This window comes from Abrus precatorius, unplaced genomic scaffold (genome assembly GCF_003935025.1).
Source record: "Abrus precatorius isolate BTA unplaced genomic scaffold, Abrus_2018 Scaffold3, whole genome shotgun sequence".
In the NCBI taxonomy this organism is placed as follows: Eukaryota; Viridiplantae; Streptophyta; class Magnoliopsida; order Fabales; family Fabaceae; genus Abrus; species Abrus precatorius.
In genome coordinates, this window is record NW_020874373.1 from 3,297,340 (window position 1) to 3,324,480 (window position 27,141).

At 32.2% G+C, this 27,141-nt stretch overlaps 2 protein-coding genes across 4 annotated transcripts; one reads left to right on the plus strand and one right to left on the minus strand.

Annotated features, from left to right (window-relative positions):
- Window positions 1-297: 297 nt before the first annotated feature.
- Window positions 298-1,074, minus strand: LOC113860957 (dof zinc finger protein DOF3.5-like). The gene has a single exon (XM_027493538.1). It carries the CDS (start codon window positions 1,072-1,074, stop codon window positions 298-300), a length of 777 nt encoding a protein of 258 aa, XP_027349339.1.
- Window positions 1,075-3,814: 2,740 nt separating this feature from the next.
- LOC113861944 (trafficking protein particle complex subunit 8) lies at window positions 3,815-24,286 on the plus strand. 3 transcript variants are annotated; one of them, XM_027495063.1, is made up of 27 exons: window positions 3,815-4,181; window positions 4,267-4,361; window positions 4,558-4,657; window positions 5,226-5,330; window positions 5,416-5,578; window positions 8,407-8,530; window positions 8,716-8,778; window positions 8,888-8,968; window positions 9,092-9,186; window positions 9,311-9,461; window positions 10,187-10,273; window positions 10,394-10,513; window positions 10,595-10,723; window positions 10,819-10,916; window positions 11,024-11,147; window positions 11,379-11,486; window positions 13,111-13,252; window positions 14,550-14,660; window positions 14,818-14,939; window positions 17,290-17,475; window positions 17,582-17,692; window positions 19,314-19,478; window positions 19,568-19,726; window positions 19,896-20,129; window positions 21,716-21,880; window positions 22,741-22,853; window positions 22,976-24,286. In XM_027495063.1, exons 1-27 carry the CDS (start codon window positions 4,022-4,024, stop codon window positions 23,508-23,510), a joined length of 3,846 nt encoding a protein of 1,281 aa, XP_027350864.1. In that variant the 5' UTR covers window positions 3,815-4,021; the 3' UTR covers window positions 23,511-24,286. The 3 variants fall into 3 exon arrangements, with proteins under 3 accessions (XP_027350864.1, XP_027350866.1, XP_027350865.1); XM_027495065.1 differs by having other exon boundaries at window positions 8,410-8,538; window positions 8,736-8,778; XM_027495064.1 differs by having other exon boundaries at window positions 8,410-8,530.
- The last annotated feature ends 2,855 nt before the right edge of the window (window positions 24,287-27,141 follow it).

The following is a 27,141-nucleotide window of genomic DNA, read 5'->3' on the forward strand; positions in this document are numbered from 1 at the left end:
CAGTTTGGTGTGGGAGGATGAACATTAATTCCCTAGCCTGCAAAGCAATATTTTAAACTCCGAAACTTCAAAATTAGATTGACATATATATATATATTGAAATGTGTTCATCAAGGGAAAAAGCTTGTCATTTATTGTGGATTTGTGTATAATGGTGTATATATAGCCCCTAAAACTGCATATAATTTGTTATGCTTACATATTCAAATTATTTATTATAGTACTTTGATCCAACATATACATAAGCTACATATAAACAAGCAAAACAAGGCAACAATATTGAAGCGAATTATATTATCAAGGAATGGGAAAAGAAGCATCCTTTGGCAAATCGAAGTGGCAATTCCAATAACTGCTCATTAAGAAGTCTGCATCGTGAGCTTCAGGTTCAAAAAGGGGCGATTGAGTTGCTTGAAAGGCATGATCTACCATCATCACAGAATTGGACCACAACATATCATCATGCGAGGTTGCAGCCTCCTCACCAGGCAAGGGTGGCAACTCAAAATTGGTTGTATCATGAATATGCTTCTGCATAGAGTTGAACCCGCAAAAATACATTTGAATATTACTCTCACTGAAATGGGATTCTGTGGATTGTCCATCAAAATGCAAACACTCAGCAAGACCAAGTTCATCAGGCAAAGCACTGTGGTTAAAATCATTGTTCAAAAATCTTGAATACTCAGAAGAAGGATATAAAACTGTTTCATCAGGCTTCTCAATGGCATCTCTTGAATCTGGCTTCTGATTGACAAAACTTGCATAAACCTGCGCAAGATCAATATTTGGAGCATCAGATACAACTGAAGATGACACCCTTCTCAGATCATGAGAATGCCCAACTGTGTTATTGGCTTGTCTTAAGGTCTTGATATGTTTAGCCCTTCTACTTTTGCGGCAGCCACCACCAACAGGCACGTTGCGGAGGGATCCTCCTTTGGTCCAGTACCTTCTGCAGCCTTTGCAAAAGTACCGTGGTTGACTTGAACTATAATTATTGTAGTAACAGAACTTGGTATTGGAAGAACCACACCTGGGACAATTTGGTGAAACTTCTACATTAGCCTGCATCTGTGTCATCAAAAACTAATGTGTTTCCCTCTCGCTTGGCTTTTGTTTGTGGGCTGAGAGAGAGAGAGAGAGAGAGAGAGAGTTCAAGAAAAAGGTGAAGTGCAAAAGACTATATAGACTTTAATTAGTAATGGTGAAGCTTAAGCTCCTAAAGCACATTGAGTGTTGGGGACGAGTTTTGTTTTGCAATGCACATGAGAGCGAGTTTGGAATATAATTTTGGAAAATGGAAACGTATATGGAGCCATGCACATGAGCATGCATGGGGTAATTTAGGCCAGGTGGTGTCACTGCCCCGTAGGCAAATACATTGGTTTTGGGGTTCATCATACGTGGCGTGCTGATATTGGTGGAGATGAGGGTGATAGGGGAAGCAAAACCCTCGGTAGTATCATTTTTGGTTTCTTCTTTCACCAGCAGACAGCTTAGATACAAGAGAAGCAGATCCCACAACAAAAGTTTAACATCCCAACCTCAATCTTCCCCTGATCCCTATATCTTGCTAGCTTTTTCCACACCAACCAACAAATTGAAATCACAGCCTGATGCTACAGTTTTTTAATCGTGACTATTAATCATTGTTCAGCTTCCTCGTGCGCTGAATAAGTAATGATTTTTGGGCATTTTTGGAGTCGTCCATTGACTCCACTTGGTTTCTTTCAAACAAAATGCTTATTTGCTTTTGGCTTATTTCACTTTTTCTCGATAAATTTATGGATAAGTTATAAAAAATCTTTTTAAGAGAAAAAATAATATAAAAAATGAATATTTTTAATTAAAAATAATTTATACTTTTAAATTTTAAAGAATTTAAATGAGATTAACTTCTAAAAAATAGAGATATACAAGTTAATTTTAATTTATAAAGGAGTTCTATTAATTTTCTATATTATTTTTTTGTATATACATTTATTTACAAGCTTACTCAAAGAGACTTTAGTAGGCTGCTTAATTTGTGATTAAGTTGATACATATGGTTAAAATAAAAACTAAACTTGATTGTTTTGCAATAAAACTACAGATTAATGCTTCCCACCATTTTCATTAATCCAGAATCAGTTTCATGTTATAGTCAAGACTCAGGTAATTTAATTTGGAGCATTGTTTTTGTTATAATACCATGAAGCTAGCTGTTCGATGAAGTGACTTCTCTTTTCCTTCAATAACAAGTTCAAGAAGAGTGGAAATTACCCGATTTGAAATTAAACTTGAAAATTTTTGGTCAATGGAGTTCAATCTTGTAAGTTATGTCAACTTTCGTTCGCTTCACTTCTCTAACTCGATTCTTCTGCAAAAGAAAGGCACATGGGATTGGATTGAGTAAGCACTTCTGAAAAAGAATGTCTCTTTCACGATGATAATAATAATAATAATAATAATAATAATAATAGTAATAATTCATTTGGTTAATTCTTATATTGCTTGGATCTTGAGCTCCTCGGATCATGCAAGTCTTTCCAAAATGAATAATATAGTAGATGACATGACAGACTCTAGGAACTTGTCGAAAATGAATGCCCTTGCCTTTTTCTTTCTTTGTTCGTTTTTTGATTTTGCCCATTAACTTAGTCAAACATTATCAAATAACAGCTCTGCAAAAGTTCAAATTAAATCACATAACCTGACAAGTAGAATAAATACTTTGAAACTTGATAATATATTTTTTATAAAGGCTTATAGAGTCTTCCTCTTATAAATTAATTTTTGAAAGTGAATTAGGTCAAAAGTTTATTAACACGGTATTTTTTAAAATTTAATTAATAAATATTAAAAAATTGTTGCTTATAATTCTATCATAGATAAAAGATGCTGTGCCATCCTTTCAAAAATTGTTGTTATTTATTTATTTAGTCTTAAATTAATGCTTGTTTAATTCTCCTTTCTACAAAACTTTTCAAAAGTGAATTTTGGGATCACGGCAAATTTTAAAAAAACATGTAAAAATCATATGAACCTTTTACATTTTCTTAAACTCTAATCTCTTGATAAGATACTTTCAGTTTTTAACAAAAATATTTTTAAAAGCTCACTTATAAAATTTTAAAATAATTAAAAATTTGTTATAAATTTTAAAATTGTGAGATCCTAATTAAAATAAAAAATATAGTACAATCGTATAGGATTTAGAAATAATTGTTTTTTGTTTTTCATACATAAGGACTTAAATTCAAGGTCTTGTTTAAGTTACACTTTAATTTAAATTTCACTGGTAACATGTTATATCTAGGGTATTTTTTTTATGAAAATTAAAAAAATTAACTAAAATATGTTATTTTGAGAAAAATTATAAAAATATGATTTTTTAAAAATTGTCTCACAATATGATTTTTGACCATTTTTAATTGCTATTAACAATTTTTTATTTTTATTTTTTAAAAATTACCACTAATGATTTTAATTTTTTATAATTTTTTAAAAATGTACTATTTTAGTAATTTTTAAATCTCATATTTTAATAATTTTTCAAAAAAATACATTTTAGTATATATATATATATATAAAGTATTCCTTATATCTAATCCATTTTGATACTTTTATTAGTATAATTTACTTGGCATATATTAAAATTAATCTTTATTACGTATTTTTATTTTAAAATATTAAATAAAAACTGATTATCTTAAAAATATAAAAATATTTAATAATTAAAAAATTAGCATAAAAAATAATTTTTTTAGAATTATTCATTATTTTTTTTTTCTGTGTTTCATTCGTTAATATTCTTTGCCTGGACTAGAAAGACGACGTCGTGGAAGGCAAAGAGAACCGGTTCCTCTTTCTGGTGACTGAACTCTGGGTTCCCAAATCCCAATCGTGCTTTGACGGCAGAGATCCGATCTGCTTGCCATCGCTCGCAGACATAGAGTGAGGTGACTCTCCCACACCACAGTGTCGGCGAGCTGCGAATAACCACAGAAAGGAGGATCACAACAACGTGAATACGGTGATGGATCCGGCGACTACGCCTCTGGGACAAATGCTATTGGAGGAGATCACTCCGGTGGTGATGGTCCTTTCAACTCCTTCCGTCGAAGAAGCATGCCTCAAGAACGGCCTCTCCTTCCTTCAGATGCTCACGCCATTCTGCTCCTTCAACAACATCGACGGTAATCTTATCCTCCAATCCTATTTATCTTCATCCATTGTGCCTTCTAATTCCTCACCAGCATTGCTTCTTTTTCCCTCTCTCAGTTCCTGTTAGGACGGCCAGTGACCAACCCTATCGCCTTCACAAGTTCAAATTGCGTTTGTTTTATGCTTCCGATGTTAGGAAGCCCGATTTGAAGGTAAATGCTCGTACGATCTCTTGCGAATTCCGTGACCACGCTTACTTCGATGTATAGGTCGTGCTTGCTTCGGAGATAGAGATTTTTTTTTCTTTTTTGGAATATTATGCTCTGGGTAAATTGAGCGTATCGCAAATGTGTTTGCCGTTTAGGTTTATTATGCGTTTTTATTTGTGTGTCCGCACCTTTTTACTAGGTAGCTAAAGAGAAATTGAAGCAAGTTATCGCAGAGGCAGGGGAGAAAGTTCTTTCCGAGTCTTGTTCGGATGTGCCAGAAAGTAATCATGAACTTGAGAGTAAGTGACATTCACTGTATATGTTTGTTTTTGTAATTTTTATATTCATGTGCATGACTTTGCAAAGCAAAATAAATTCTCATGAGTCACGACAATTTAATCGGCTTTTCAAATGTGCACCCAAGGGCAAAGAACCTATATATGTTATTTTAGAAAATTATATAATTTAATGCAATTGATAATATTAAATGGTACAATTTTTAATTTAAAAATTACTAGTTATTGATTGCTTATTGTGTGTTCTTGGGCACAGATTAGAAAATTATAATATAATTTGTATAGCATGCATTTACAATTATGCATAATGTAAATAACTCTTTTTAGAATTGCTTGGGCTGGGAATTGAGGTGAGCTTGAGCAGAGTTTTTAAGTTTACTTAAACTGTGAGTGTGATTTCAGTAATTTAATTGGATAATCTTGTGCAAATACTAGTGCTCTGCTGGGCTCTATTTGTTCACAGTCCTACAAGGTGTTGTAAATTTTCTGTTAGTGTGATGTCAAGGTAGTTAAAGTTCTGTTTGTTGTGTCACTTGTGTGAGACTTCATTTGATTGACAAATGCTTTGTAGGTTCTGAACATGGAAATACACCATCCTGGTTTCAGTTTCTCAATGAAGAGCTTGTTCGTATGGCTTCCTTTTCAGATCATGAAGCTTTTGACCATCCTGTGGCATGTAAGATTTTGGGATCAGCAGAGTTCTTCTTCTTTGATTTTTCCTTTCTAATGTAAATGTCTTTCCTCCCGAAAATAACTTGCAGGTCTTCTAGCTGTTTCTTCAAAGGATGAGCAGCCTATTAACAGATTTGTTGATCTTTTTAATACCAACAAGGTTCCTTCCCTTCTTAATGATGGTGCAATGGATCCAAAGATTTTAAAGCATTACTTGTTAGTGCATGATAATCAAGATGGCCCTGTAGACAGGTATAAATGGTGTCATTCTTTTGTTTGAGAAGCTATTTATGCATAGATACATGTGACATTGTACTGGTTGCGATTAATCTATGTCTTCCTTCATTATATCACAAGAAAGATTTTGCCATTTTGGACATTATTTCTTCATGCCATTGCGTGTGAGATGTATCTCATACATGATGAGACGGAAGATCTATGTTTTGTGGTTTAATGAAGATTGCTTGAGCCTGGTGTGACTTTTTGAAAAGGCCTTTGAGTTGGAAATGAATGGGCATGTTTCAAGAGGGGAACTACAAAGCTTTATTCGGTCTCTTTGTAGAGTAGAGTCGTATTTGAACTTTGGACTTTAAATACTTTTGGAGAGTTTTCTTGTAATTCTTTTCTTGAATTTAGGCTTTCGCCTAACTTAATCTTAGAAACTAACTTGTGAGGTGATGATTACCTTAGTCTTTATAAACTATACTTTGGCCATCTGTAGTTGATGTGAGATCTCAACACATTTTCTTATGCTCAAAATTAGATATCTGAATTGTGGAGATTATAGGGCTATTTTTTTTTTTTTTTTTAAATATTGAACTGGAAAAGTTCAGTGTCAGTTTTATTTTTTTTTTAAATAGTTAAGGATTACTCATTACTGGATCTATGACAGGAGGGATGCTAGTAACACATTCTTTATAATTGGCTAAAATTTATTGAAATCTAAAAAAGTATGAGAAAGAAACATTAATTTTGTAGTTTTCTATAAATTTTAACTAATAATTGGGAGTGTGTTGTTGCAAGCATTACTCCTATTGTCTACTATCTTGAATTTCAGCTTTGCCTTAACTCAATTCCAAAAATTAGTTTCTAAGGTGAATATAAATTAGTTTCTAAGGTGAATATTGTTTTAACTTTTATATAAGCTCTATTTTGATTATATATATAGTTGATGTGAGATTTGAACATTTTTATTCCATATTCTTGCCCCCTCTCTCAATCATGATCTGAGTTAAACTAATTTGGAAATCAAAAGCTACTTCTAATGTTTTTTTGTATGAACATTGGTTTGTCAATTGGTTTGCAAAGTGGTTCCTTTCTTTGCAAGTTAAAGGCTTTGCATTGCTTTGTCTCTTGATAAGTGTGTTATGTTCTGCTCCAGCAATGAATCAATTTGACACCTGTTCGTTCCCTGCTAGGCAGTACTGTGGTGTGGTATATTATTTGGAGAATAATGTTTGTGCATGGGACACATGCTCCTATGTCAATAGGATCCTGTATATGGCTTCTCTTGATGTTTGTCAATTGTTACTTTGAGGGGGTTTCTGTTTTAGACTTGTCTCAAGATTGAGAAGTTTTGCTGGATTCTTTTTTTTTTCCTTTGATATTCTTTGCTTTTCTGCACTGGAGGATTCCTTATTGTGGTTACAGTAATATTTTCTCTCCTTTCTTTCTAATAAATTTCATTATGATAAAAGATTGAACTCCACATTTTCCTGGAACTCTAAAACTTAGGATCCAATGGGTTTGATTATTTGCTGATTTCATTTTTAATGAATTTTAAGCACTGGGAAGGCATTTTTTTAAGATCAACTTAAGTGTAAAATGCTCCCATTTTTGTATTTTGTCCTGATCATACTGTAGGGATAAGTTTACATCAAAGCTTTCTATAGGAATAAGTTTATACTTAAGTTTTGCTTTGAGTTCTTACTCGTTTAATCTAATATTAGTTTTATTTACAAGTGTCATATAAAAAATTATCTCTAAGTACATGCTTTATGCAGATAACATAGTTCTGATAGAATAAAAAAAATGTTAAATCTAAACTTAATTCATAGAAGCATACTTTAGAATGTAAGAGTTTTTGTTTGAACAAAAATAAAATAGAGTATATGCCATTACAATTTTAGCAAAAAATAAGGTGATGATCATGTGTTCAAAATTAAAATTGGAGATGACATAATATCATAAGTCTCCAAGTTTAGATATTTAGGATCGATTCTATGAAATGAAGAAAAAATCAATAAAATATTACTCATAAAATATAAGTTGAGTCATTTATGTGAAAAAAGATATCATGATTTATTTATGATTGTAAAGTACCTATCAAGTTGAAAATAAATTTTTATTATACTATTATATGAATAGTTATTCTATAAGGTAGAGAATGCTAAAATTTAAAGAAATAACATGAAAGAAAAGTAAGTGTGACAAAAATGTAAATGATAGAATGAATAAAGTGGTCACACAAGAAAGAATAAGATGATAAACGGATTGTATAAGTGAGAATGTTAGAGTATCACTTATAGTAAAAAAGATGATAAAAAATCAAGAAAGGTGATTTATAAACGTGTAAAAAAGGCCACTGGAAGCATTAGTGAGAAAAGTGAATGATATGATTTTTAATCTAGTAAAAATAATAAAATAAAAAGAGACTTAGAAAAACTTTAGAAGGAATTATTAAAAGAGATTTAGTAATAAGTATTATATCAAAGAATTTGATTTTTGATTACGTCAATGATGTAGTTGATTTTATGTAGTCGATCTTACTTAGTAGGATAAGACTTGGTGTTTGTTAAATTGTTATCCTTATCACGCTAACATTCTCTCTATCTTGAAAACCAATATAATACTCCTTTGAACAGGGAGGTTTGTGTGATGTAGACTTTGTATTAAAATAATTTCAATCTTCAAAACCAATTGCATTCTGTGGTAATGAACACTGAAAATGAATATTGTTTTTTGGAGAAAAAAAAAAAGAATGTAATCTTGGGCTTTCACTGTCCTTTATTAATATAGATATATTAGTTGTCTGCAGTGTTAGTCTTATACTTTTATTTGAGTTGCTTACTCATCTTCAGCAGGGCAAGTAAAATATTGACAGAAATGAGGAGTACATTTGGTACAAGTGACTGTTTGTTGCTTTGCATTAATTCCTCCCTGGATGCTCCAATCAAACATCAAGATAATCCTTGGGCTTCATATGTAAGTTTGTTTAGGGAGGGCTTGTAGCTTCTGCTTTCTTTTCCCCTAAATAAAAAATTGTTTTTTTGTTCATCTCCCTTGCCTTATACTTTTTCTTTTGCTTTTTGGAACCTATGTTAAAAATAATAAATAATTTCATGTGACAATATGTAATTTAGGCTGTTATCTCCTGAAATTTGTCACAGATAACTGATGCCTCACCTAGTCAAGATCTTGGTTGCTTTCTTAAAATTGACGACATCAATGAGGTATATTGCTTTTGCAACCATCAATGGTTTTGTAGTAGAATCATTATATAGGACTTGTGCTTACATCATAGAGGCATTTTTGGTACCCATTTTTGTTGCCTGAATACAGATCAAAGATCTAATGCAAGATTTATCATCTAAGCACATCATTCCAAATATGGAGCAAAAGATCCGTGTACTCAATCAACAGGTGTTTTATGCTTAGACCTTTCATAGTTCATGAGTTGAATTTGTAATTTCAGACCCATTATTATTTTTTGACCTTTATTCTGATTGTCCTTTACCTTTTTCTGTAATATTTTCTTTTGTTTAGGTTTCTGCAACGCGAAAGGGGTTTAGAAACCAAATAAAAAATTTATGGTGGAGAAAAGGGAAAGAAGATGGTGCAGATTCTCTCAATGGTCCTACGTATGTATTATTTATTTACTTACTTGTTTATTTATTTATATCTTATGATAGAATATACACGTATGCTGTGTATCATTAAGTTTCTTGCATCTTTCTAATATGGTTCTGGTTTCAATTGTTGAAGGTATAACTTTAATTCCATTGAATCCCAGATTCGAGTTTTGGGTGATTATGCTTTCATGTTACGAGATTATGAACTTGCGTTGTCAAATTATCGCTTAATTTCCACAGATTACAAGATTGATAAGGCCTGGAAGCGTTATGCTGGTGTGCAGGTATTTAATTTTATTCCAATTGGAGAGGGCCTCCAGAAGATGCATGGTTGTTACATGGGTTTTAGTTAGATTAGGATTTTTCGTAGAGAAGTGGTGGAAGGACGTTGAATTGGATTAGTTTTTGTTCCTAAAATAACTAATATCTTCCCTTGACAAAATGAAGCTATTCAGACTATTTTTTTTGGGGTCAAATTTCAGATGAATATTTTAAGTCTATCAAGTTTCTCCATACGGGCTGAGTTTCTATTACCCTTTCGTGTTACGTTCTTACTCTCTACTGAGGGATCCATTCTTTTTCTTTAAATATTAAACTTTGAAAGCCTGGAAATATTGTAGTTGAGATACCTTACATGGCTCTTTGCTGGTCATCTTAGGGGAAAAATGATTTGACTGTGACTTGTAAATTGAAAGTTACATTTCATTCGCAATTTCAGATGCACATCTTTCCCTTTGTATAAGTCACTCATAGTGTGCCTATTGATTGTTAAACATGTTCTTTGACGTTGTAGTTTTATACTTCTATTCTATTAATTCCTATGTGGTTGCCATTTCATCCACTGCTTGAAGAAAAAATGTGCTTAGATGATTTTAAGAATTTGTTCTTTTTGGAGTATTTACTAGTGGCAGTTCTTTACTTTAAATTGCCCATATATATGCTTTGTCATTTGTGATTGTAGAATGTTCTGAAAATGCATCACTATTGGTTTGCCTACTTTATTTTCCAGGAAATGATGGGACTTACGTACTTCATGTTGGATCAATCAAGAAAGGAAGCTGAGTATTGCATGGAAAATGCTTTTAACACATATTTAGTATGTATGGTTTATTTTGGATCATTTGAAAGTTTGAGTAACATGCCTTTCTAGAGATTCTCTGTTACTGCTATATTCCTTTCATGTTCTCTTTTTTATTAATAAACTTAATGTGCCCAGAAACTTGGATCATCAGGCGAGCAAAATGCAACACGATGTGGTTTGTGGTGGATAGAAATGTTGAAGGCACGTGATCAACATAAGGAGGCAGCTACTGTTTATTTTCGTATTTGTGGTGAGGTAGTGCTTTTTAAAAATAAAATAAAACTAATAGTAATTTCAGACTATTGTTTTCTGCTGTTGACTGATTCCTTGTCTTAGGATATCCTGCATTCTGCTGTGATGCTTGAACAAGCATCATACTGCTACTTGCTGTCTAAACCCTCCATGTTACGCAAATATGGATTTCATCTGGTGCTTTCTGGGGAGCAGTATAAAAAGTGTGATCAGGTATTGGGATGTCAACAATTTGCCATTTTCTCCCCTATTTAATAATGTATTGTATTTTGTTACCAATTTTCTCTCCTTGACCTTTCCATGGTCAGATTAAGCATGCGATTCGAACATACAGAAGTGCTCTATCTGTTTTTGGAGGAACTACTTGGAGTTATATCAATGATCATGTTCATTTTCATATAGGACAGTAAGTTAGGCTTGGTTCAGCTATGGTATATACTACTTTTTTTTTTTTCATCAAAAAGCATGGCATCTACATTCTTTGAACTTGTGTAATTGAGATGATTGTTTTAGGTGGTATGCTTCTCTTGGGATGTATGATGTGGCTGTCAAGCATATGATGGAAATCTTGGCCTGTAGTCACCAGTCCAAGACAACACAGGAATTATTCCTGGGTGATGTTCTTCAAATTGTGGAGGTGATAGTGCCTCTATTTCCATTTCAGATATCATATATTTAGAACCTGAACCTGAGTGTTTGTATAATACATTTCTGCTCAAGCATCGATTTGATTTGTTGTAATTCCTGAAGGTTTTCTCTGCATGAATCTATAATTTCATAATTTCAGTGTTAGTATGTATGTTGATGTGGAGTCAGACAGAAGCTAATTAATTTGACCAGCTGTCTTAATTTTTCATGTATATCACAGAAAACTGGACGAACTTTTGAGGTAACAAAACTTCAATTGCCTGTAATTAACATCTCGTCACTCAAGGTCATCTTTGAAGATTACCGAACTTTTGGATCTTCTTCAGCTGTAAGTTGAATACAATTCTATGCTTCCTCTCTTTTTTTACTGGGTCTTTTAGGATTCTAATTGTCCATGTGTTTTCACCTGTGGATTTAGCTAGCCATTGTTACCATTTAGGTTACTTTTTGGCTGACCAATTATCTATTTATGATCAATGTGTATAAATTCGTATTTGGCATATTATCTATCATCCAATAAGATTTTTCCTTTCTCCCCACAATCACTTTTCACTACTTTCTTTCTGAGAGGTTTATCACTCTAAATATCTAATTGACCCATTTATGATGCATGTGTGCAAATTGAGTTCACATGGGAACTTAGGCATAGGCCTTCAAAGGTAATGGAAAACTTGCCAAATATTGGATGTACCCATGTCAAGAACATGATGTCCATCTCTGTGTCTCAGTAGAGAGAGGATTGTTTTGCACTGTGATGTTCATTTTCTACTATTCTTCTCTTCATTTAATAACTTTTTACCGGATAATTATTTTATAAAATCACCATTGGATTGAAACTTCATATCCTATATCATGTCTATACAATTTTACATTAGTATAAAATTATTTAGTAATTCATTGATATACTTAAAGATTAGGACAAATTACATTCACACCTGCTGACATTTACCAGAATTTCACTTGATACTTCTTCCCTTTTTTTTTCATTACTTTAACTTTCTCTGATTCATATAACTGTATAAGAAATCAGGGGTGGTTTGTGTAATCGAGAGGAGCATGTGGTGTTATGTTATCACTTAAATTAATGTAAATTTGTGGAGGGTAAAAAAAAAATGAGGGGTATTGAGTGAAATTTTGTTAAACCTCTGGAGGTGTGAATGTAATTTGACCTTAAGATTAACCTTATATATACTTTTTAAATATACATTAAGATTAACATTATGTATTCTTTAGTAGTTTTGATCCTTAATGAAACACCTTTTCCTTTCCCCTTTCAAGTTCAAGTTGTGTTCCATCTTTCAGTTGCTCAACTGTTTGTATTTGCTGTAACATGCATGTCCCTTACATTTAAGTCTAATTTACTTGAAAGCATGAAGACTAAGCTACTAAAGAATCATTCTAGTAAAGGCTCCTGTGTCCTGGCGATCCTAGTTGCTCACTATGATCAATATGCTCGATTTACTTCGAAATTATCTTAGGTTTGCTTCAAACAATTAAAACAAGCTACTGAGTGGTTCACATATAACTGGCCATTTGCAAATTAATGACTTTTATTTTAGCCCAAAAATACAATGTTATACCATGTGGACAGTAGCAGATCCCTTTAGGGGCACCCATCAATTCATTCAGTATAGATGATGGCAGGTTTCTGTGTATGAATCCTAGCTGAGGTGATTACCAGCAAAGAATAGAAGTTATGCTTCTCCTTAGTGGTTTGCAGGGGGACTTTTGGGATGTTTTTTTTTTCTTTTGGGGTCCTCTATTCTATTTTTGCTATATCCTTTATATCATGGGGTTTTCATTGTGATATGTGTTAGTAGTAGTACTTCCCAATGTTCAGGGTAAGCATTTCTGTTTCATAGATTTTGTTGCATGTATGTTATACATTATTTAATGGTTACAGTTTGATAGTTTGAAGTAGTGTCACGATTCACTTGTAACATACATTTCAGGCTAATGTTAGAGAAGGCTTGTGGCATTCTTTGGAGGAAGAAATGATACCGTCATTCTCTGCTGCCAAGACTAATTGGTTGGAGTTGCAATCAAAGCTTATCTCAAAAAAACACAATCAGTCAAATGTTTGTGTTGCAGGCGGTATGTGGTAGAATATCATCTGAGATTGATAATTGATCATTTTATTTCACTAGAATGTCTTTCCAATACACTTTATGGAGAATACCATTCTAGCTTCGTGAGAGGAATGATGATGAAAGTAAGAATTAAAAGAAAAAGAGAAGGAAAATAGGTATTGAAATTTGGACCACTGAGTCTTTGATTGAATCATATGTTTATGATAGATTCTAGCTGCAGTAGCTCTAGTGGAAACTGCTTACTGTAATTTAGTAAGACACACATGACTGACTACATGAGGGAAGATCAGCAGAAAGCTGGTTTGCTTCAGAATGCTCATAGTCTGTTAATGCATGCTTGTAGATGTTATGTGTTATTGTAAATACATCATTTCTTGTGTTTTCTTATTATGAAATATGTCTAACCATTGTATATTTTTTATGGGTTCTGAGTTATACCTACTAAACTTAGAATGAATAAGTGAACTTTGTTCTTTCTCAAGTTGAGTGTTTTTTACTGTTTTCTTTTTTTCTCAACAGTATGTAATCTCTTTCCATGGCAGACTTATAAATTAAGCACATGTTTAGGAACAGTTTTTTTGGAAATGATTTTATATTTTTTCGTCAAAAGCTCTCTCAAGAAGATGACTAAAAAAATAATTTTTTATTCAAAATAAGTTGAATGAAACACATTATGCATTCTACGAGTCCCTAATCATAAGGCATGCATTTCCTCAAGTTTTATTCTATTATGACTGATGCACGGTAGCTTTTAGCAACTCTTTTGTCTGCATTAGACCATCAGCAATGTGCTTCTGGAGCAGAACAAGAGGATTTTTTGTGTTGTAATATTTTTACTGTTGCTAATTTAAGTAGTTGAAATAATACCTAGAACTTTTGACATGTCCTTATTGTAATTATGTGTTAAACTTAAAAATAATTGACATTTTATTATCCTATCTGTTAGATCCCATTGTTTTAGGAGACAGATTCAACCAGAACCATTGATGCCATTCATTAAGGGAATTGAATAGCACTTGTCTGTTTATGAAGTGACAGATGTTTAAATAAAATTAATTTGAAAATTTCATGGTATTTGGACTTTCTGATGTAAATTGTGTTGATATTAGTGTAAAATATAAAAATATGAAGCAGAGGTTGGGCAAAAGGAATTTTGACCTATCCAGGATTGGATTCATTACAATATCATTTTATTTTAATTTTTAAAAAATAAATTGGTGCAAGGAATCAGTACGATAGTATTACTTTATTCCCCTTATATATTATTGGTGCATTGATTATTTTACTGCATCCATTTGCAGAAGCTGTGAAGGTGAATATTGAATTCAAAAATCCTCTGCAAATCTCAATTCCCATATCTGGTGTTACACTCATATGCAAGTATTCTGCTAGTACTGATGAAGTTAGACCAGGCAAGCTATGAGTTTCTGTTTGTATCTTAGACCATTTTTTTATTAGTTTTGTTTTGTCATCTTTTTTTTTTTTTTCAATATATTTTTTCATTAATATTGAATATTGGTATTTTTTTTCCTTTTGGTTGGCACTAATAGTTTTTCATGGGTAATGCAGTTGAAAATGTTTCAAGTGTGGAGAATAATGAGATTGACCACTTCAGGGATATGAACTCAGACAACTCTTCATATTTGGTGTCTGGGGTTGATTTCTTACTAGGAGGGGGTGAAACAACCATGGTGAGTTTCTGAATTCCAGTTGAAGAAATCTTGTTTTGACTAAATACGTGTAAATTGAGTTGCATTGTGGATAATCAAGAACTTCTGCATCTTAATTTTGACCCTGCTATTTGCAAATTGAGTTGCATTCTGAAAAATCAAGAAATTCCATTTTCAATCTTAATTTGTGCATATTATAGTTGTTAATCTCGGATAGCTGGTTATTGCGGGATAGCACATAGCGGGATTGCCGCTATTTTAAAGTTTTTCATATAGATATAAAGTATATACATATGCAGATAATTATGTATATAATAATGCTAAACAAATATGATAAATAGCATAACAGAACAGAGGTAGGACTGTAGAATCAAAGAATAAAGAGAAGAAAGGAAGTGGCTTTTGCCAAAGAAGTCATCCTAAATGAGTGGCTCTGCTGGATTGGAAATTGTTGCAAAGCAGAAACGAGATAGAGATGGGAGGAGGGAGTGTCGAATAGAGAAGGGGGAAAAGAAAAACAGTGTAGAAAAGTGGGGTGTGGTCATGGGTCTCTAGTTGCAAAGTAGAAGAGCAACAGAGATGAGAGGAAGGAGTGTCGAAGAGATAAAGAAAGGAAGGTCTGGTCATGGTAGGACTGTAGAATCATAGAATAGAGAGAAGAAAGGAAGTGACTTTTGCCAAAGAAGTTATCCTAAATGAGTGACTCTGCTGGATTGGAAATTGTTGCAAAGCAGAAACAAGATAGAGATGGGAGGAGGGAGCATCGAATAGAGAAGGGGGAAAAGAAAAACAGTGTAGAAAAGTGGGGTGTGGTCATGGGTCTCTAGTTGCAAAGTAGAAGAGCAACAGAAATGAGAGGAAGGGGTGTCGAAGAGATAAAGAAAGAAAAAAACCTAGGGAAAAGTGGGGTTAAGTCTGAAAATTGAGTGGACTATTTTGCCCTTAAAATAACTTAAAGATTGTGTCATCATAAGAGCAAAATGAGAAAATCAGCTTATTACTTAAATATTAAGAGTCTTTTTTACCCCTTAAAAAGTCCTAAAATTTCTTCCTTTGAGGGTAGAAAATGAAAGTTAATATCTTGTGATGGCACTATTGCACTGCAAATGGCCGCGATTTGGCCTGCAAATACAGCCGCTATTGGTCGCGATGGCCGCAACAGCAAAACGCACTGCTATACCAGATCTGTAGCGGCCGAAGGCCACTCCGCCATGCACCACCGCTATCTCGTCGCAATCGCGCGCTATCGACAACTATGGTGCATATCTCCCATTAAATTGAAGCTTGAGTGGAATGACAATAGACATGAGTTCTCGAAAATGGAGGGAAGCAGTCCATCTAGCAAAGTGGAAATGAAGCTCCCAGATAATGCTTCTCTTTTTTTGTCAGATTCTCTCCCTTATAAATACAGCAGGCTAGTATACAAGTTTGAAGGGAAAAAGTGATTTTTTTTTTTTGCTTTGGTGTTAAAAATTGGTTTAAACTTTAAATACAAGTAATCCTGTTTTCTCATGATCTGTTGGGAAATTAATTTATGAGTTCTCCTAATCAGTAGTGAGCAGTTGCCTTGGCCTGAAGCTTATCTAGATTCTAGAGCATAACATGTACACTGATGCATGCCTAGATGTGCATTGTTCTAAGAAGAAAAAATCTTAATTAAGGGAGACAAGTATCAGCAAAGAAAAATTCACAAGGGGGAGAATCTGAAAATGTGTACATGCTGCTCTAATCATAACATAACCAGCAAATTGCTACAAAGTTTTCTTATTCTATTTTTTGTCTCTCTAAACCTTCAAAACGCATGTTGAGAGACTGTTCCAATGTAGAAAAATGCCCATTATATTCCAAAAACTCCAAACAGATTATTCTATAAGAAAGTAGCTGCTGACCATACAAAATATGAGAATATCTTATAATATATATATATATATATATATATATATATATATATATATATATATATCATATTACACTGGTGTAGGTTAAACTAATTCTAACACCATCAATAACTGTATATAAAATGTATTTTTTGTCAATCTAACCATTGAGTTATATCTATATATTGTATCAATTATTTGTTTTAAATTTTGTTAAAATTGAACAATTATAAGAATGTAATAAAAAGTTCCTCTTTCTATATATTTCAAATGAAAACAATTTTAGATTAATCTAAAATTTTATAGACATAATTTATATGATTAAAACTTTTAATCTACCGATTGATTTTAGTATTAAATTATTCAATAAAAAATTATTAAATGGTATAGGAATAGGTATAATTTATATTTATGTAATTTGATCCTTCCCCATATATATAATATTCAAGTTATCAGTTTTACAAAGTCAATATTGTCATGTGCTTGTTTTCCAGATTCAACTATCAGTTACTCCCACGGCAGAAGGTACTCTTGAAATTCTTGGTGTTAGGTGGAAACTGTCAGGTACAATAGTTGGCTTTCACAACTTTGAGCTGAATCACCCAAAGAAGAATATTGTGAAAGGAGGAAGGAAAGCAAAATACTTGCCAAATGAAAAATTTAAATTTACAGTGATTAAGGTGCAAGCTCTTATCCTATCGTTTCTCACTATTGTCGAATTTCCACATGAATTTTCACTCCTCCGTCTTGGAGTCTCTAAAGTAGCTTTTAAATCTTAAATTCCAGAGCATACCCAAGCTTCAGGGTTCCATTCACCCTTTCCCTGGAAAGGCCTATGCTGGAGATTTACAGCAGCTTGTTTTGGAGTTGAGGAATCCATCAGAGTTTCCTGTTAAGGTATCATGTTTGGAGCTAAATTGCTCTAAAATTTAACGTTTACTAATGTTTTTAGTTCTGATAAATATGACTTCATGTGATTTTGGTCATTCTAATTTTATTTGTTGTTTTTAGTCTTTGTAAATTTTAAAATATCTAAAGTGGTTTCTATCTTTAAGTGGTCACCGTTGAGTGACAATGTGGCAAATGAAATGTCAGTGCCACATCATTACTTCTACTTGTCATACTTGAGGGACTATGACAAGAAAACATAAATTAAGAAGGAACATGCAAAAGTAATAAATTAAAAAGGGACTAAAACAAAATTGTTTTATTTATGAGAACCAAAAACATATTCAAGTCAATCTTTAAATTGTTAGCTCAGAAACTGGAAGAAATGAAAATATTTCCTATGATTAAGAACCACCCTTCCCTTCTTTGTTGTCTTTCATTCTTAATCCAAACCATCACTCTCTTTTTGTTAGGTTTCCCACTAAACAGTTTATTTCTCAATGAGAACGAGTGTAACCTCCTTACTTTAAAGATACATGACTTAAAACTTTGTGGAAAAAAATTGTCATGGTTGGTCTTGACATGGAAATCGTCTTTCACATTTGATTTATCATTTGAAAATATATTTTTCAAAGAAAACTCATTACTCCATTTACTATTACATAAATTACAAAACATACCACAACTTTTTCTAAACTAGTTACAACTAAAAATAAAAAGTAAATACTAAATAGACATTTACAATGAATTCATAATAAGAAAACAACAAGGGAAATACAGCCAAGCATAACCCCAAAAAAATGAGGGGACTAAAACTGAAATTTACTTATTTTTAAAGGGACTGTAAATATCTGTAAGCTAAAAAATTATATAACAATTACTTCTATATCTCTGTATGCTAACAAGAAGGAAAAACATTGAATGAAAAGGAAAGCATTTATTTTATTGAAGACATAATCATTTAATATTTGCTATTCCAATCTAATGGTTGCATTGATAAATTTTATCAATTGTTAAAAATTGTAAGTTTGGAAAGACTTGTAGTTGGTGTCACTGGATCCTATTTTGTGTGTGTGTGTGGGTGAAGGATGTAGTCTTCAATCTAGTAATTATGGAGTTATGGGGTTTGTTAAGAAACTTAGCCTTCTCACTCCCAAAAGCTAGTTCATAAGAAAAGAACTATTCTAACCTTTATAAGCAGTATTCTGGTTCTATTCTTAACCAATGTGAAATATTTTAATACACTCTTTTACAACTAGGATTAGACATCTCGTGTGTGAAATTTACAGGACTAGACCTATGCACGGGTGACCCAATAGGACTGGACATTTGAAGACAGCCTAACATTCAAATTGAATTGGCTCTGATACCATGTTAAAAAATTTGGACATAACTCACTTCCAAAAGCTAGTTTATAAGAGGAAGTGTTCTAATCTTTATAAGGAGTATTCTGGCTTTATTTCTAACCAATGTGGGATATCTTAACAAGGTTAATTATATATAGTGGATGTATTATATGATTGAGTGATGGATGTAGTCTGCCTTCTAATATCCTTGTATTGGGTTGAACTCCAGATATTTTTTTTTCTTGCTTGGTATTTTTATTAATGCTTATTTTCGGTTTTGACAGAATCTGAAGCTGAAGATAAGTCATCCTAGATTCCTGATTATTGGGAATAAGGAAACTATGAAGTCAGGGTTTCCTGCTTGCTTAACAAAGAAGTCAGATTCAGTACAAAGTGATGCACATGCTAATTCTAATCTCATGTCTGACACAGTCTTTTTGTTTCCAGAAGTCAGTATTGAATCTTTTGCATGTAAGTTTTGTATTTCCACTCTATTCTAATTTGGCTTCTAACTCACTTGAATTACGCTTCTTCTCAGGGCACTTCAGTTCAAGGGGAAACACCGTTCTTGTGGCCTCTATGGTTTAGAGCTGCTGTTCCAGGTGATATATCACTTTACATGAGCATATATTATGAGATGGGAGATATATCAAGTGTAATCAGATATCGCACTCTTCGCTTGCATTACAATGTGCAGGTTAGTATAGTGGATACCACAAGTGAAACTTTGTGCTTCATTTTATTTACTTTATATTGTAACTTTTTTTTACGTTGGTGGCTATAAAAATTATTGAATAATTATGTTCTATGATTTTTTGCTGCATGGAGTCAAATAAATTCTGTCTTCTCTGTTATGATGATTGTAGGTATTACCATCATTGGATGTCTCGTTTCAAATTAGTCCTTCTCAATTAAGATTACAAGAGTTTCTTGTTAAATTGGATGTTGTTAACAAGACTAGCTCAGAAAGTTTCCAAGTTTATCAGCTATCATCTGTTGGGCACCACTGGGAAATCTCATTACTTCAACCTCCTGATGCTATTTTTCCTTCCCAATCATTGATGGCTGGTCAAGCAATATCATGTTTTTTTACACTAAAGGTTTGTGCTATGGGTTTTGATTCTGTGATGGTTGTCACATGTTTTTGTTATGGAAAGCAGGTTTTGTTGAGGGGTTTGATTGGCATGTCAAAAGATGGAGAAGGAATTTGTTTAATTGGTTTAATATAATTTTAATTAATGATGTATGCTAAACATAATTGATAGGGATAATTCCAATAAAAGGCAGGTGACTTGATGCAAAATGTTGAACATTATGAACCTTTTTTATGGTATTTTATTGTAAAATATGTTTACTGATCAAATTGTCTATCACCATTTCTTTTCTTTCTTTATATTAGAGGGTTGGGGGGTGGGTATTCCTTTAACAGGCTGTATCCATATTCTGTAGTTTATTAGATACCCAAATGTTTTAGAACAATCACTATTATATTTGCATACTATATTTCTGTAATGAAATGCTTTATGATGAATGAGTGGCTAAGAGAATATTGAATTACTCTTCTGGATCGAATATTCTAATAAATTATGTTTGAAATAATTTTTATTGACACTTCTCACTGATAAAATGAGTTGGATGATTATAACTTATTGATTCCTGATCAATTAGAACTTATAAATGACCCTCCCCAGATAGACAGACAAAATTAGAAATAATGTTGGTTTATCAATTTTCACTAATGATACAAGTAAAGCTGTGTGCCTAAAAAAATTGTTATAACAAAAAGAGGTCTTCAAACCTGAATAAAGTAAACATGAAGCCTGGTACAGGTGAGAGAACTTGCATGGCTTTGTCCCTGGACTTTCTTATATGATGTTTTGTAGCCATTCAAGGCTAGAGTTCTTCATCTTAGTTCTCTTTAGTGTGCAACTCATATTGTTCAAGGGAAGAAGTTTTCCTGTGGTTTATGAAAAGGAGATTCAGTGATTTTGTTTGTTCAATTTTTTTCAAAGTTGGATTTTCTTGTAATATTTTAGTTCATGTCTCTATTTTTTTTTGCAAGAAATTCTTTAATGAGATTGTGTATGCCAATCTTTCATTTTAGTATTGTTTGGTCATATTTAACTTTGATACATCCAAGCTTCTTGTGATAATTTTATTGTATCTGGTTTTATTTAGTAACTTAATTTTATACTCGAGTATGTATATATTCTTTTTCTGTGTTATTCTATTTGAGACTATTCTGGATTGTTTTTCTTCTGAAATCACCATTAAAAAATAGAATAATTGATAAGATGGAGTGTTTGGTGCAGAAAATTGTGATGGACCACGTGTTAATATTTCAGAATCTGTATATTCAAATGCTTAGTTATCTGAGCTTGTGTTTTCACTACTTGATTTTATCTGGCAAACCATTAATTTTGGTAGATCTTAATTTTACAAAATTGATTTTAGTTAAAATTGAGTTTGAAGCAGTGATTTATATATGGAAATTTTTATGTTAAAAGCAAGTTTGTATTAGAACTTAGTATACACTCCCCCTAATGTGCTATTGGTATTGGTATTATTCTATTATATATCTTTTGAATCTGTGTGCTTTTGTTCAAGATTTGCTGGCCATTTAAAATTGTATGCATGTGTACATGTAATCACTACAGTTGGCTGATAAGCTATTTTTTGCCCTCAGAACTCAAGGTTTTCAACATTGGAGGACAATGTATCTACATTGCCTATCAGAAGTGACGTAAAGTTGGTTTCCCAAAGCAGTGAGGATTTAGTTTATGACATAAACTCTGCACCTTTAGTCAATTTCCACCATTGTGAAAGATCGCAACAGGAAGTGTCACATGAGGTAGACATTTGTTTTGTTTTTGTTAAAGACCAACCTAACTGTCTTTTTATGTCATTGAATTTCATATCATTTGGGGTGAAAGCAGGGAGGCTGAATTCAAGCAGTTGATGGGTTGAAATAATTTTTAATCAAGAGCAAACATGAATTATATTTCATTTTTCTCAAGCCTTTTATTGGAGGGTGGGGGGGGGGGGGGGGGTACTAAACTAGTGTAAAGCGGTATTCTCTGCAAATTTTCCCCCCATCTCAACCATAACACACTTTTGCCATTACCAGGTTTCTCTAAAAAACTGGAATGCACACAGATTTTCCTTATAAATTTACTCTGGGATAGGATTATATTAGCTTCTCTTTGGTTCTCAGCCCATGGTTACTTCAAGGGTATTGATATATCTTATTTATGAAGGGATTGGGTTGCTCTACTGCACTCTTAGTTTCTTCGTTTCCTTACTTTTTGCCTTGTTTAGTTTTTTCCTCAGCTCACGGATATTTTATCATCGTCTTCCTATTTTATCATACTTGGAAGTTTCAATCGGACAAAAAGACTATATAAGTTTCAATTAGGAATAAGAATAGATCTTTATCTATATTTCATATTTCTAGATTTCTATTTTGTTTTGTTCTGTTTAGCTAGTCTGCTTGGTTATGAGAATATTATAATGTCTAATGTAAACATTATAAATTTTTTAATTTTCCCTGACAGCAACAGACTTGATTTCTAGGTTGTATAATGGACAAATTTATTTTCCAATGTCATCATAGAACATTCATGATTGACTACTAAAATATTCTTAAACTATCTATTCATTATTTTTTTCTCTCGGATAACTGAGATGAACTTCATCTGTTTGTATTATCAGGGTGACTTAAATACTGTGGATTTTATATTGTTCTCTCGGCTTCTGAAGAGTAAGAACAATCCTGGTTTATCTGATCCTCCTCGTGTTATGTCTCATCATGCATGCCACTTCAGGTATGTTTCATTCCGTACTGTGCTTCTGATTTCAACTTTATAATAAAATTTAAATATTCATGCATGTGTTATTTACTTGTCTTTTTGAGGGGTTTATGTTAATCTTTTGTATCTTTTGATAGCACTGCTAGCACCGGCCCTATTTCATGGCTAGTGGATGGACCTCAAACCTTGCATCATGATTTCTCTGCATCGTTCTGTGAAATAAATCTGAAGATGCACCTTTACAATTCATCTGGTGGCATTGCTTTTGTGCGCATTAACACCTTAGATTCTGCTGGTAATGGTGGACATATGAACAGTGTAACTGTGGCTCCTGATAACCAAGCAGGGTGGCATGATATAACCCCAGGGAATGAACAAAAAGTCGCATCAAATGTTATTGAAACGCAATCAGGAAAGGCATTATCATTAGAAAGTGTCTCCCCATATATTTGGTGTGGATCAAGCTCAACCAACCTCCACATTGAGCCTATGTCTTCGGCAGAAATTCCTCTTCAGATATGTGTATTCTCTCCTGGGACATACGACCTGTCAAATTATGTTTTGAATTGGAAACTTCCATCTGATGGTCAGAGAGACAGTGATGAAACGAGACAGCGTTCAGGCAAGTGCCAAGGTTATAAATACTATCTTACTGTGCTCCAGTCCGCTTGAGAACTTGGAAAATGTGCTGCTATACATTTATCTCTCATTCTAGAAATTTAGATGTGATTTGTAACCAGGGGCTGTATATATTATATACGTTTCCATGTACTGTTAAAACGTCAATAGGAACAAGGAACCGTGTAAAAGTTAGGTGGAAAAAGTGGTAGAGCGCAAGTTCTTTTTGTCCAAACAATAACGACGGTGAAAATATACAATTCATTGAACAGGATAGCGTATTTGGACTGGCCAAGTTTGAGAAAAAAAGTTATATGGAAGTATATCTGTGAAGACAATCTTAAATTTTTTGTATGCCCTACGGTTAACCAAGGATGAAATGACAGAGTGGAGCACGGGTAATCGAATCAGAGTTTTTAACCCGATAGGTGGATGTACGCGTAAGCGTGGCAAGAATTGGTTACATCTAATATTTTGAGCGTAATTCATGGAGCATTGGACCGATTGGTCTTTCTAATTTTTCTGCATACACGATCAGAAGCCGTTCGGAGTGCTTTAATTTTATGAATTTTACTGAGTTGTAAGACAGGAAGGGTATACTGCTACACTGTAAAAAGTTGTTATTTCAGAATTAATGGTATAATTTGATCATAAAGTATGAAACTTTATTGTTATAATAATGTGATTTCTTTTATTTAGTGATAATATTAATATAACAAGTTTTACATTGGATTAACTTAAAAGCTGAACTCCAGTTTTTCAGCAAGGTTAGTTTCAGTATCCATGTGAAACTTTGCGGGGTATGTAGGTTGGTCTAGTCGGAGCTTAAAAGGGTGATGTGAAACACTTGAGCTTAGAAAGACAAACACTCCAGTATTTTGAATTTGACCATTAAACGAAGACTTTCTTTGATATTTTTTTAAAGATTCTTTTATAAAGTTTTTATTCATTCTTAATATGAGACTTTTTAATTTATTATTTATAAGGCTTTGGAATGCTATAATTAATATTTTAAAAAGTTATATTAATAATTTTGACAATTTTTTTAATCTTTGTAATTTAGTTGAAACGGTTTTATGAATCAAAATTGGAGGGAATAATGTTATTCAAATATATGAACGTTTCTATAGTTTGTTTTTTTTTACTTAATTCACATAACAGTTAGAGATTTGTCATAGATCTTGAAAAAGAAAAAGAAAAGATATAAAATAAAATTAAAATTGATGGGCACAATATAAGCTACAAGAAAAAGCATGAAATAAGTACGGGAAAAAAGTACATTAAATCAGCCACTAAAATTATGAGTAGTAAAATTGTGGATATTAATTAATATTGTTTTGAAATTATCAAAGTTATATTTTAATTCTTGAAAATATTAAATAACTATTATTTTAGTTATTTTAATTAACAATAATAAAAATTAAATTAACCTACATTAGATAATTTTAGTTCCTAAAATTATGGTTTGATAATTTCAAGAATTAAATTAGTTGATATTTATAATTTTAGGCAGTATTTGATATATTACTAAAAAACCAAAGGGGTATATGTAAAAAAGTTAGTTTATTAGATAATTAAAAATGAAAAATTTGATATTCAAAATGGGAAAATATTACTAATATATTGATATAATAAGAAAAAATAATTTTGATTGAAAAAATTGACTAACTTTTCTTTTTGGAATAAATTTAGTTTACAAATGTAAGTAAAATGGATTGCACTTTATATTAAATGTAATATTTATTAAATTTAATATATGATTAGTATACAATATATAAACACAATTATTTCACTTTGATATAAAATTTTATATTCATTAAATGGAATATTTCATTAACATATATAAAATTAATAAACAAAATATTTATTAACTGAAATATATTCATTATGAGTATATTAAAAAAATATTACTAAACAAAAAATAGTAATTATTATAAATTTAATATCAAAAAATATGGAGTATATTTATTGTCACTTCAAAATATTTAAAGCCATTTTTGTTTCAATAGTTTTATTTGAAATATTTTTTTTCATCTTTGATAGCAAATTTAGTAATAAAAAATTTAAAAAAAATGAGAAAAGATATTTTTTTAGCTAAAATAAATTTATAAGCATAACTAGTCTTAATGGTACTGTGTGTTAAATATTATATTTGTTAAATACAATATATAATTAACATAAATAAAACTATTAAATAGTATATTCATTAATTAAAATATATCTACTTATTATATGCCTTCCCTCTCACGATCTTATGTCTTGTAGCAAGAAGAAAATCAAGATTGATGCTGCGACGGGCGAGGAAGATCTACCCTCTCACATGCAAGAAGACCCTATCAGTGGATCACCCAAAAGTCAGGTTCCCTCTAACTCTTGTTCCCTTAGTTGCATGTCCTATAAAGACAAAGTCCTTGTGTCTAAAGAAATAAACATGGTCTTAGGAGATGAAGAAATAGTGAGATTTGGGTTAGAAGAGTTCAATATCCCTCAAGACTAATTCTGACCTAAATGTCTCCCAAGATTTATGTCCTAAGATTAAAATATCTCTAGAAGACTATGAACTTTGGTGCTCACAGTGGAAATATACTTTGATAGTTAAGCTTTTAGGAAAATCTATTAGTTATAATTTTCTTAATAAAAAAATTAGGGGCTATGTGAGAGAAAAGTAAAAACCTTCAAGTTTTGGACTTCAATAATGATTACTACTTAGTTAAGTTTGAGAGGGCCTTAGTTAATATTAGATCACTACCTTCTGGTTCAGAGATGGAGACCTTTGTTTAGACCCAACGATTACATTCTCAAAAGAATAGCAGTATGGATTCGTATTCGAGATTTACCTTTGGAATTATATAATGAGAAATTCTTGTGGCAAGTAAGGGCTGATTTGGGATCCATGCTAAAAATAGATCCCCATACTTCTTTAGTATTTAGAGGAAAGTTTGCTAGAATTTGTGTTGAGTTAGATCTAAATAGAAAGCTTGCTCCTTCATTTAAAGCCTTAGGTCAAGAATTTAGGGTGGAATATGAGGATTTACATCTTATTTGCTTTTCTTGTAGTAGATATGGCCATAGCTCAGATTCTTGTGTCAAGAACCCTAAATCCCCTCAAAATCCCAATAATTTTGGCCAATATACCTTTGAATCTAAGACCTGCATTGATGAGAATACAAATCACCCAAAAGCTAACTTAGGAAAGGACTCTCTGCCTAGTCAAGAGGAAGAGGGTGGGAAGGAGAAGGATAAATTTGGACCTTGGATGCTATTTAAGAAACCTCTTAGGAAAAAACTGGTTCTATTAAAAATATTGAACCCCCTGTGTATAATGGGAAAAGTAAGGAGCAACTGTCTGGGTCTAGGTTTGATGTATTGGGAGATATTGAAGAAAGAAAGGTGCATGAAGCGCCTTTGACCTTAATGATTCTTTATGAAATAAAAAGGGGGAATTCTTTGGGGAGGTAAATAAGAGTATTTCTGGTAGACCTAGAATTGCAGGGGAAAAGTGTTTTAAAATCGGTTCATCCTAGTAACTCCAAAAAAAAGTAATCAACCTAAGCATAAGATTAGGTTAGGAAAAGATAATAAGGAAAGTAAAGAGGCTGGTCGATCTGAAAACCAAAAATTGTTTGATCATAGGGATTCTAGTTTAAATATAAATATGAATCATGATAAGAATTTTTTTTTATTA